At 40.6% G+C, this 13,388-nt stretch overlaps 1 protein-coding gene across 1 annotated transcript in view; it reads left to right on the forward strand.

Moving 5' to 3' along the window:
• Nucleotides 1-13,388, forward strand: part of sdk1a (sidekick cell adhesion molecule 1a) — a gene marked incomplete at both ends in the record, with an annotated part of 322,636 nt that overhangs the window by 284,427 nt on the left and 24,821 nt on the right. Inside the window, 2 exons of the mRNA XM_083909607.1 lie at nt 1,975-2,169; nt 12,679-12,880. Coding sequence (XP_083765733.1) covers nt 1,975-2,169; nt 12,679-12,880 — 397 coding nt within the window. The remainder of the gene's footprint in view (nt 1-1,974; nt 2,170-12,678; nt 12,881-13,388) is intronic.

The raw sequence follows: 13,388 nt of genomic DNA on the forward strand, positions 1-13,388 counted from the left end.
TCAGGCAGGAACGTTTTCATCAATACAGACAAGGCCAATGAACACAGAGCAACTAAAAAGCCATAAAAAAATTGTAGATCTGTATTTTGGATGTCTTTTTGAGACGAGAAACGGTGTGAAATTTATGCGCGCGGTGCATGATCAGTCTTTCCGTAGAGGGGAGACGGGCTTTCTTCCTGACTTGACACATCCACTTTGTAATGGAGATGTAGCTCCCTGTGTCTGATAGCAGCGACGTGCTAATGATATGCAGTACAGAGCGTAATGAAGTGCTCTGACCCAATTGTTGGGATGCAACAGGATTTGTAGTGTAGCTGTTATCCAATAATCTCCCGCACGCTGTGTTCACATTAAGATACACTCAGACGATGTAACGAGATTATCAGACACACAACCAGATTATGTGCCTTTGACAATTTTACTCTGCGCGGTTTGACGCGACTTCGTTGTGGTGTGATTGCGTGCGTTTGTGTGTGTACAATGTAATCTTCATACGGAGGGCCTTTGAGAATGGCCAGTGGCCTGTGAATAGCGTGACCGGGGGCTCAGTGGGTCGCGGGTGCGTACGTGTTGAAGTGTGGCGGCGGTTGCTGTTACATGGACTGCTGCACATGAGACAGAGAAACAGACACAAGCTGCGTACACCACGGGTCACTGCCAAGGGGAGAGAACGACAATAAAACGTGTGCATGTATATAGCATTGTCAGTGTGTGTGTGTGTCGTGCTGTTCAATGTCAAATGTCCTTTTCTTTACTGTTTTTGGGTTATATTGTCCCCTTCAGACCTCGTATTAACATCTTTCCTGAGAGTTCCAATCGGACAGCTGTTGACGAGAACAAAATTATGTTTTTAACGAGTGTACAGATGTTTCTGTTGTCAGTGTGTCATGTGTGGGGCAGTAACTATCGATGAGTTTCGCGATGAATGAATCTCTTAATTATCTTTAGCTGAGTTATCGTTTGGTCTATAAAATGCAGAAAATGGTGTAAATGTCAAGTGTGTTTCCTAAACTTCAAATTTATGACTTCATGAAATTTTTTTTTTTTTTTTATGACCACAAACCAAATTTGCTTCCATGCAGGAGAAGAGAAATAATTAAATCACAAAAATCCCTAATGTCCAGTCCAGATCTGAACAAAGACTATGATCTCCACACATACGTGAGGCATCTTGGGAAATAACTAGAAATCATTTGATAGTTTGTGTATGTTTGATGGATTGTCTTAATGTTTTATTGTGTTCATTTTGCAGAGGTGGAAAGTAACGAAATACATTTACTCAAGTTACTGTATCGAATACTCTTTTTGTGTATTTTGTATTTTTTAAGTACAATTTAAAATCAGAAATTTTGTATTTTACTTGAGTACGTATTGACTCAATTATTGTACTTAGTTACTTTATAAATCCTATCCGTTACTGAGTAAAAATAAAAATTCAGCACAATGAAGACCTACAGGGGGAAAATATACACCAGAACCAGATGAATGATGATGTGATTAGCACCAGCACTGGCGCATGAACATAGAGAGCGCGCGACAAAATTGATGTAATATCCTGTGTCGCGCCGGGTGAGCTCCAAAATAGTTTTGGATTTCTGAGCCCTAGTCATATTTCTACTACCCTCACACCCCACGCAAAGTAACTAAGTAACTTTTACTTAAAGTACATTTCAAATGAACTACTTTTTACTTCTACTTGAGTACATTTTCAGATGACTACTTTTACTTCTACTTGAGTAATATTTCATCAAAGTATTGGTACTTTTACTTGAGTACAATATTTTAGTACTTTTTCCACCTCTGTCATTTTCATGCCTGTGTAATACAGCAAGGGCAAGTCAAACTTTGTTCTTTGTCTTTGATTCCTGTGGGCTCTGTGATCTGTAGTAGGCCACAAAAAGTCAGGATAGGATATTCACACACAAATATTTATGTCCTCCACCTTTGTCTGACTTAATTTCTGCCCCTCAACAGGATACCAGATCTCCTACTGCCTCGACAGCAGGGACCCTCTGCGCTGGACCACAGTGGAGGTGGGCTCCAACGCTCGCCAGTTCACCGTCACAGGACTTTCGCCTGAGCAGACTTATTTGTTCCAACTAACTGCTCGCACCGCTGTGGGCTGGGGCGAGGGACAGGAAGCCCGGGTTATTACCACTGAACGTAGAGGTAAAGGACACACGCCTACGTTTACTTTCATAGATGCTTTTATCTAAAGTGGCTTGTAACTGTAGAGCCAAAACACAATCTTTTGTACCTTTTAGTGAGCACTAAGTACGGAATCTGTTAAATCAAATGAAATGTTGAAGATAAGGTGAAGAAGTGCTCTGAAAGTGCACACTAAGGCATGTTAGGATGTCAGTGGTGTTTGCAGGGGAAGTGTTCTCGGAGGAGACAGGTCGTCAAGAGGTAGGAAAGGAGATGGATAGGAGAAAGAGAGAGTCGTCCCTGATCTGATACCCTTTAGTAGATCATTCCACCATCAGGGAATTACAGCAGTTTGGACTGAGATCAACACCAGACTTGGAGAAACACAGTTTTCAAGATCGATCTTAAGCCAGAATGAGAGAATGAGTTCGAGTAGATGGGTGTAGACCTATAACTAAACAGGCAAACAAAAACTCCCAACCTCCATGAAAATTTAAAGGGGACATATTATGCAAAATCAAATTCTTAATCATTGAAATCCTTATATTTGGGACTCTGGAGGTCCTATCAGTCGCCAAAGTGTGAAAAAAGATGACTCACTCATGTTTTTGTGGTCCTCCTCAGTCTAAGTACAGGAAATGAAACGCGATGTTGACTTCCGCGCTCACTGAGACGTCACAATGTGCCAAATTCCTGGAATTATTGTCTCGCAGAGCGTCGCTTTGTGTCTCCGTAAAAAACACGCAAGGGTGCTGGCGACAGCAACGGTATCCGAAAACCGGATGTCCGCGAAAAATTCTATTCTTGGCTCCACAGTGCAGCACAGAGATCTACACAAACTTCCAGCCTCAGAGGATTTATCTGTCCAGTGGATACATAACAGCAATGTGCCTGCTAGAGCGGCTGTGTGGCTGATGTCATTTCCTGTCCCTTAAGTTTTGTTTTTACTTTCTTTTTTGGACCTAGAGATACTACTAAACAGAGCTTTCTGAACAGGGCTGTTTTGGCAGGGTGATTGAACTGCTGTGGTGCTTCATCCTTATGGTATTTTGACCAAAGCATGTCACAGACATGTTCATTAGGACACCAGGGAACTCGGTTAACTTGGAGAAATAGGCTATAATATGACTGCTTTAACCTCACTCCAAAAAACCTTTGGTGTGCAATGTACTTAACTTTGAATTTGAATTGTGTTAGTGCAGTGTTTCAGGAAACACTGAGATAATACAAGTAATTCATCCCAGCACCTGTTCAACAATCATGCATTTAAATACATAATCTCATCCTGGCAGTCTCCAATTTACTCCCAGTGTTTGTGACCCCAGCAGGCTCATTAGGGTAATGACAAATAATTTATAAGAAACAGAACCTAGTCACATATTTCAGTGTTAAGCAAATTAATTAATGGAGACTTTGTGACTGTGACCACAGTGACCACCTCCACTCGTTCATTTCAGGAATAAAATGTCCATGATTTACTTGAACTTCTCTCAGTGTTTTCATCCCAGGATTACTAATTGTTTTATTTAGGACTAAAAGCAGCAGTGTATGTGTTTTAAAAGACATACTTTGATTTAATGGCAATGATTTTTGTAGTCATAATCACAGTGTCTCTTTTCAAAACCATATTTGTTATCATTATATTTGGTGCTGTGCAATAGGTTAACACACGTTAACGCATGACACGTTTCCATGACGACTGACCGGAAAAAGAAGTCCAGGCGTCGTTTACCAGTTAGCTCCGTTAGCCGCGTTAGCTCCTTTTAGCGCCGGTTAGCGTGCCTTACAGTCGAACTGGAGCGGTCTGTCTATTAAACGAAAAGAGCAGCGCTGCAAATAACCAGCGTACCTGTGAACTGCGTACGTGTGCCTCTGTTTTTAAAGTTTAGCGTTACTTTACAGACTCATTTTAACAATCCGGAGTCACGTAAACATGACGTCACACGCGTGTTTTTCCAGTCGTCATGGAAACGCGTTGTGCGTTAATGTTGACACCGTAAGCGTTTGACAGCACTAGTTATTTTTTTCAAAAAACCAATAAAAAGAAAAAGAAAATCCTATAATATTTAAACACTACAATATGCCTCATAGGGATGAACACAGCGTGACGCCCTTTGTTTCCAAATGTCAATACGATGTGATTGAAAGAGGCAGCAAATAGTCATGTATTATTTAAAGGTCGTTCAGATTAAGGACGTTAATGCAGGCACATAAAAAATATGAGATATGTTCTTCAGCAGTGACTTTATTAATGTTATTTTTTAACTCTGTGCTTTTCAACATTTTTTCCAATAGCAAACATCTTTTTCGAGGAGACAACCTCAATTATTTTGTATAAACAGTTCAACTTCAAATGCAAAATTGGATTGAAAGCCTTTATTGGATGCATGACTGTTTGATACAATGTCAGTGTGGGAAGAAGGACTTTTTTTTGTGAATTTTGATGATGGACTTATAGCTGTATTGAATTGTGGTCCATACGAAATCCATGCAAATTTAAAACAAAGAAAAGTTCAGAATGATGTTCTCTGTTCCAACAGCAAAGACTTGGACTTGCAGAATCCATTTTTGCTGAGCACTCAATGTTGGCACACAATAAAAGAGTGTGACCTTTACAGTGTGTGGGACATTTTACATTCAGAACAAGATGAACATTGACATTTCTAATCTCCATTGGATTAAGAGTTGTAGATCACCAGGTATTAGTACACCTGGGACATAATAATAGTACACATTAAAAAAAATAAAATAAAAAAAACTCATCAGTATCTATGAAACAGTTTTCAAAAAAAAAAATTCAAAAACTGAGAAAATTTTGACACAGTCTCAAGAAACCTTATTGACTTCCGCACTCATTCCTGGAATTGTTGTCTCGCAGAGCTCTGCTTTGTCCGTAAAAAACACAATAGAGAGCACTGGCGAGGGCAACGGTATCCGAAAACTGGAAGTCCGCGAAAAGTTCTATTCTTGGCTCCACTGTGCAGAACAGGGTCCTACACAAACTTCCAGCCACAGAGGATTTATCTGTCCAGTGGATACATGTTATGAGAGCAATGTGCCTGCAAATGATCACTTTTCCATATGCTAACTGCTGTTAGCTTCCAGTAGCCTCTGTGGTCATTTCCTGTCCCTTGAGTTTGTTTAACTTTTTTTTGTTGTTTTTTTTGAAAGAGATACTACTAAACATTGCTGAACTGGGCTGTTTTGCCAGGGTGATTGAACTGCTGTGGTGCTTCACTCTTAAGGTATTTTGACCAAAGCATGTCACAGACATGTTCATTAGGACACCAGGGAACTAGGTTAATTTGGAGAAATAGGGTATAATATGGGACCTTTAAATGGAAGTCAATGGGGAAAATAACTTTACTTCCCACTTTATTTAACATCAGGTCATAATGTTCCTGAAGTACTATTGGTCTAAATTTCTAGTTTCAGCTCTTCTTCAATAGCACATGGGAGCAGATTTGTAAAATATGTTCCCTTTCAAAGGAAAATAAACAATAATAGTATTGGACATATGAATGGACAGTGTGATTGACAGCTGGTATAATCCAAAATAAGCCTGACTGTAAAGTCAGATATAAAAGCCACAAATAGAATCTTTTAATAAATAATAAAGTTGGATTTGAATAATTTTAAATCATGCAATTGTTGATAGTGCATTGCAAATAATTGCCCTTTAACATTTCATCTCATTATATCAGACACTTCAATCAACAATAACTTTAACTTGAAAGCAGAGTCTGATGAACTTTGATAACTTTCGCTTTAGGCGAGATGAAGTAGGCTGAGCAGAGACTGAGACTCTGCTTAGAGACCAACCTGACACAAAATCTCCAAGACAGACGACAGACAGAGAGGATGAACAGCTCTTTATCGTGATGTGATTTTAAAAGAGGCTAAGTGAGTGAGATGGGAAGTTCTTTTACCTTCGATTTTGAAACAAATAAAAAGTTAAAGCCTCCTCAGATGCAGAGGTCTCCATGCTTTTATTTCATCGCAGTCTAGACTCCTCCATGTCAATCGCTCTCCCTGCCTCAATCAGCTGCTTTCGTGTCTTATTTCGAATGCTGCAGCCAGTTTAAGTGAAGTGAAAGAAAGACGGAGTCAGCCACACTCTAAGGTTGACAGTTTGCAGCGCGGAGAGATAGTGAGATTTGACTGATCACGACTGACCTGGCTGATGAGAAAAATCTGACTTTATCTGATTATTTCAGAGGCTATTCAGCCGTAGAGAGAGAGGCAACCGGCTGTGCTTCTATGTGGACTCGCTTATACAGGTGCTATTTTTGGTTACACCACATGAATAATATTTGACTGAGTGGTGACAGAAGAAGGAAACATATCAGAAATACTGACAGGTTGCCAAGAAATGGATGACATGGAGTGCATGGTAAAATGTAAAAGATGAATGTTTCATGAGCTGAATATTTGTTTTATTATCAAATTAACCTGTAGAAACTAACGACTAGTTAGTGATAGCTAATGTGTGTTGAAAGGATTCTTTTTTTTGCTTTTCTGGTACACGGAGAAGGTATTCCTGTGTTACCAAAAATTAACTTTTTTAGTTTCTCCACCTGCTGAATTCAAACCCAAGGTTTTCTTGTCTTTTTGTTCCGTTTTCCGTTCTGCACCACTTTTTTTCTGGAATGTTTAGCGCTACGTTTTTTTTCACATGCCAGTTACATCTGCTGATTGGAAACGAATCAGTCTTCAGTGTGATTAAATACTATTTATTCTAGCCATAGAGCCATTGCTATTATTGAAAGTCCAGTTATTTAGGAGAACATGTTATTGTACAGACTGTGCTTGTGTCGAGATTGGCTCCAAGAGAAATCAGAGCCTCGTGCAACCGATATCTTCCATCCTGATTCAAAGAAAATGTGTTCAAAGTCATTAGACGGAGGATGATTACATGTGTCATCGTCTTCAGAATTGAAGGCAGTAGCGTCGGGCTGTGTGTGCACCTGCCTGTCTCGATGTTGCTTCTCATCTCTTTGGCCCAGTATTTTCAACTAAAGTCTTAAAGTTAACTCGTCACAGACTTCAGGGTCTTCATCTTTGTTTCTCCAAAACCTGGATAGAAAAAGTTCCCCCAAAAAGAATTAGCCAAATAATGCTATACAGTTGATAGTTTAAACCTATGTTTATTTGTATATGAGCACAGCTTGGCTATTTTATTGTGTTTTAGTCATTGTGAAAACCATTTGCGATGTACAATTGCTTATCAAGCATGGGTCATATTTGTATTATATTCTGTGACCAGGGTTGCATAACCATTTAATGAAGACATGTTTGACTCCTGAACCAAGAAGCGTTATCCCACCAAGTGAAATATCATTTTAATAGTCACATATAAAGTTTCCGTAGTACTGTGGGCTAAGAAAATTAAGTTTTGGAGCTTCGGTCCCTGATCTCTCTCTTGTCCAGTTTATCTGTCAGCCGCCATCACATTGTATCAACTGAAGCATTGAAATGCGATGAAAGTACTTATATTTAAATTGAAATTATTTTCCTATGACAACCTGGAATCATGATGTCAGTTAATAGTTAATTCAGAGCTCTCAGCTTGTGCAATGCATTTTAATTGGATGGGATATCGTAGCATCGGCAGCATCATTATCAGCATTTCTTTTAAACTAGAAGTCAGAGGTTCCCTGTTCCACTTCAGTAGCATAATGGCCCATTCTCACTTTGATATAGACAGAATAGCCTAATAGAGATTTCTTTCTGATGATGGTGAAAGGACCAGCTTAATCCCTTGAAAAAGAAAATTGGTTTTTTGAGTGTGCATGTGTGTGTGCGTGTGTGTGTGTGTGCGTGTGTGTGTGTGGCTGCATGAACGTCCATGCATGTGTTACAGACGGAAAAGTGATTCCCTCCAGAGATTTTTGATGTTTGCTGGTGTTTGTATCCAAGAGTGCGATGATAAGATAATGAACAACATATAGAAGCGTTTTAAGCAGTGTTCATTCCTGCACAGGTCACATGGATGGTGTAGTGGTTAGCACGCTTGCCTTTGCAGCACAGAGACCAGGGTTTGAAACCTCGGAACAAGGAGTTTGCATGTTGTCCCTGTGTGTGTGTGTGTGTGTGTCGGGGGGGGGGGGGGTTCTCTGGGTTCTGCTTCCTTCAGTTCAATTCAGTTTCCTCCCACAGTCCAAAAACATGCAGATTTGGGAAATTGGACACTTTGACAGTAGGTGTGATTTTGAATGGTTGATTGTCCAGGGAGTACCTCGCCTATGTCAGCTGGGATTGTCTGCAACCCTGGAGGATAAAGCAGTAGAGTGAGTGAGTGAGTGAGTGAGTCATTCCTCCACACAACCATTTCTTTCTATTAATTCAGTACCATACTGTAAGGGACAGTTAGAAGGTATGAGGAGTCTCAGGTGTATTTTGAAAAAAAAAAAAGGGGGCTTTATTTACCTAAAAATGAAAAAGAAATTAAATTATATAATAACTAGAAAAAACTGGATGCACAAAATAGGCCAAACAAACACAAGAAATAAACTCCCATGATAGCAAATACATTTTAATCAAGAGAGACTAGTGAAGGAAAGAAAATCCATTTATTACAGATTCAATAGCATAAAGAGTTCTCATATTTGAGAGAACTCTTTATTCTCTTCAGGCATATTTAAGTTTAATTACTCACATATTCATATAACCAGACCTGGTGTTTAATAAACAGCCATAACTTAGGCCTTTCAAGGTTCCCTCCCTATAAATATGAAGGCACTAGGCATCTGGACTTGATACATAATTCTGGGATGACGCCTCACTGTTGAGATGTCCGCCATTGTCTCAGTTCTCCTCTGATCTGAGCTCTCCAGAGGTTCCATCATTTGTCGTCTCATCTGATAATCAAACATCTCCGTAACAATAATCTTTCAAGAGTGTTTGCCACTTTGGGCACAGTTGGGAGCTTCTGCTTAAGAGCAGCAACTAGGAAAATCCCCTGACCACTACATGGTCCCGGCATGACTCGACTTGCCACGCTTTTCCATTAGTGATCCATTAGTACCTCAAACTTTTTTAGTACCTGCTCTGGTGAGGGTCCAAGCGAGCTGAGCTGATACTAAAATGTGACGTCAACACACTGCCGGCCACTGATTGGTCAGAGAGTCATCACTGGAAGAGTCGTGAGCAAGACATCTGACACAAGAATCACACCGAACAATGAACTGAACTGTCGATCAATTTAAAAGACTTAAAAATGTCAGAAAACTTGTGTTAATCTCCAACATTTTTGCAGAGAAATATCTAAAATCTGAATATTTAACAGCTGTAACAGCGGGCTGGTGTATTTCAGTCCAGCGACTGTGTCAGACGGAGTCTGTGCTCCGGCCGTGCAGGAAGTAATGAAAGATTCTGTGAACAAATCTTTTTTAATTAATTTATTTTAATTCTGATAACAACTGCTTTACAAGTCGCGAGTCACCAGTTTGTGTGTGTCACGTGTAAAACGAAGTCACCGCAGTTTCATGCAGCCGTGCCGTGCTGTGCCGTGCCAAGGCGAGGGGGGACCATGTAGTGGAAAAGCGGCAGTAGTTTCATTCTCATACTTTCTGTCATTTTTTTAAACACTTATTTGAGAATAAGATAATCAAAAATATAAATGTGATTATTATAGAGCAGGGTTAGAAGCTTCTCTTAACAAACCAGCTGGCCTTGTAAAACTTTCGTAATCAACTTAAACGGACACTGTGTAGTATTTATGGGTTTATATGACCCAAAATCCACTTTTGTATACATATTATGTGCTCCTGCATTGTCTAGTCGCTGTATAATATTCTTTGTTTCATTTTGGTAGTGTTTCAAAAAGTCATGTAAAATAACATGGTCGCGGGCCACTACTGCATTGCCAAGACGCCATGTTTCTACGGGAGCCTGTATAGACAAACGTGAGAGAACAAATCAAGCGTCGCGTTACTTGTAGCGGAAGTCCCGCCTCCACTCTCTCCGCTTCGTCTGCTACGGCCGCGGTGGCTCGCCCTCTCCCTCGCCTCACAAACCTCATCTGCTGACACGGAGAAAGACGACGAGGACGACATTTGACCGGCTGAGGATACCGTAGCGCTCAGGGAAGGGAGGAGGTGAGCAGAGGAGCAGTTCTTTGTTGTAAATTTCAGCCTCTCCTCTAGATGGCACTATAAACTACTTACTTCACCTTTAAACAATACAAAAGAAACTATAAACTGAAACATGTAATTAATGAAAACCAGAGTAGCCAAAACAAACAAACCTAAATCTATTCAATTACACATCATACTAAATAACACCAGTTCTCCCAGTGACATGGACACTTAAGAGTGTTATTGGTGACTGTGAGTGATCACATCTTTAAGCCTGGCAACACCTACACAGAGGGGAGATTTAAAGCTTCAGTTAAATTAATGCTAGATTGAATACACACATTTAGGCAATTATGCTCACAACAAATAAACTACTGTACTTGAAGTGAGCAGTGTGAAATGAAGAATGATGTGTCGTCATCATCATTTATGTATCTGAGTGTCCGTGCAATACAATAAATGTCAAAATCTAAGAGAGGTAGCATTTGTCTGTGTGTGAGTATTACCCACTTGTAGCTGTTTGCGCAGATCTGAACATCACACGCTCTCTCTCTCTCTCTCTCTCTCTCTCTCTCTCTCTGCTCTCCTCCTCTCCCCTTGCGTAGCAATAAACAGCCACGTGAGTGCTAAAAGGGCAACACTTGTTCTGACAATTATGAGGTAATTATCAGAACATGATCTTTACTGTGGAACAGAACAAGAGGAGAGCAGACAGGGAGACACAGATGGTATCAGGAAAACAAAAGTGGGAGAGAATAGTCGAGTCTTGAAAGGAAGGAAGATTAAGCACACGAGGGAGTAAGTGAGACAAATTTGACTTAAATTACTTGTGATAAGGATGAATGAAGAACGATAAGGCTGGCTGTCGGTGTCAGTGTGCACACGCTGAGCGCCTGTGCATATGCTTTAGAACGTAACGTGCAGATTAATTCAACTTCAAGGGGAATTGATAATGCTTTTATTCCTAGACTCAATCAATAACCTGCTGCCCCTGAAATTGAAAAGTTATGCCTCCAGCTGTGTGTTCCTGTGTCTGTGTCCACATGTGTGTGTTCACCTGTATACTTACTACACACCCACGATACCAACACAGCCACGAACACCGACTCACCGAGTCCCATTTTTCGTCTTCTAATTCAATAGTGAATGCAGACAAACACACAGACACTGGCAATGTGCTCAGAATGTTGTTTCTTCTGTGCTGCAGTGGTTGGACGTATCGTTTCGTTTAAACCCACTGTATGAATGCAGTGCAACAGTCACAGTGATGTAAATGAAGCTGTGTTACAAGCTATTTGCAGCACGTGGCCCATGATCGTCTCCATTTGTCCTGGATGGGGCACAATTCATTTTAATGTTTACAGCTACAGATTGGAGGGAAATGAGAGGACAAACACAAATTAATGAGAGGAGAAACATGTTGAATATAGATAATACACAGGGCAAAAAGCACACGCATTTACATACATTTACATAACCTGGTTACAGTTGCGATGTAAGCGGTTTCCTTTAACATTTTGTTCAGAATCAGCTGCTTATCACAGATGATGGATCATCTTACGTGATTTTCGTATTCCAGTAGCAGCCTCCACATTACAACCACTTGAAGCTCAGCTTCAACTGTTCTCTATGGGATGGCACAGAATAGGTTTCTTTTAAAAAACAACAAACAAAAATAAAACACCTACATGTATAGTGTTGATGCTGATCTGGAGGCGCAACACCTTTGTAATCACACCGAGACCTTTCTTGTGAGGTTTTATTCTTTAAATTGTCAGTGAAAAAAGGTCAAGGCATCTGCATCTTTTCTCCATTACAAACACACATTGTTGCAATGAAGATAAGTCGTGGGTAGTTTGGCCAGTATTCCCTTTTGTTCTGTGCATCTAGTACCTTGTATTGTTTGGGAGATAACTCTGTCCTTTAAATTTGTTACCTGAATTTCAACGAGGGACCACTTTTTTTTTCCATGTCATTTCAAAGACATAATTCTCTTACTGTGTAATAAATATTGTTCTCCCCAAAAGAAGAAAACAAACAGCTCAAGCATGACTCAACTAAAATGCTTTAGCTGGTTTTTATTTACATTGTCTATGCATAGTGAAGCAAGTGATATCTAGGATTTTTGGATCTGATACAGAGATTTTCACCAGTATCGCACTACTAACCAATACTGACTCCCATATCAAATAGAACAGCCACTGAATGTTAAACCACTAAAAGATTGTATGTATGAATAGGTTTTATAATTTGCCAGAATATATTTGAGTTACTGAGGAAAAACTGTTTTTCTCTCTCTTCCCTCCCCTTTGAATCCCCTGTCCCTGTCTTTGCCACTTCACTTTATTCTACCTTCTCTTTCTTCCCTCTCATCTCCCCGTTGCCCATTTCATCTCCCCGTGGCTCCCTCTTTTTCATCTCCCCTCTTTCCCCCTTTTCACCACATCCACAGAGCGTCCCCAGCCACCAAGGAAGCTCTACATCCCTCAGGACGGGGTAGAGTCTCACTCGCTCAGCCTTCATTGGGTGATAGGGGGCTCAGGCTCTTCTCCCCTGAGGTACTTCACTCTGCAGGTCAAACAGCTGCCCAATGCGGACTGGAGCACACACATCACCAACATCCCACACAATGTGACGGCGTGGAGCGTTGACAGGTACGCTGCACACAAACACATGCCCACCAACATGCTGTTTGTGCGATCACACTGCTTTTTATTTTTGATAGTCGGTTCATTGTTTGCTTAAACCTCCTCCCCCAAACATCCATCCATTCATCCATTAGCTATGCCACTTCACTTTTTGAGGGATGCGGGGGAAGTTGGAGCCGTTCCTGGCTGACGAGTGTGCAAGAAGCAAAGAGAAGCCAGTCTATCACAGGACAGACAGACACAGTTCATGCTCATATTCACACCTGAGTGCAGTTACTTAGCGGTCTAAAATGATGTAACATATGTGCAAACTCCACAGAAAAATGCTGGACAGCAAAAGTGTCGACTGAAACTCTTCTCATTCATTTTGAATGGATGTCAAGCGCCATGGAACTGCATCGTGTGCGGTACAAGTTTGGAAATGTTCAGCCAATAAAATCATCAATCACATGACGTGTGGCCCACAGCCCAAAGAACTCTGACAACATTGTTCTCCCACTTTGGCGGACATGTC

This window comes from Microchirus variegatus (genome assembly GCF_963457635.1).
Source record: "Microchirus variegatus genome assembly, chromosome: 23".
NCBI lineage: Eukaryota > Metazoa > Chordata > Actinopteri > Pleuronectiformes > Soleidae > Microchirus > Microchirus variegatus.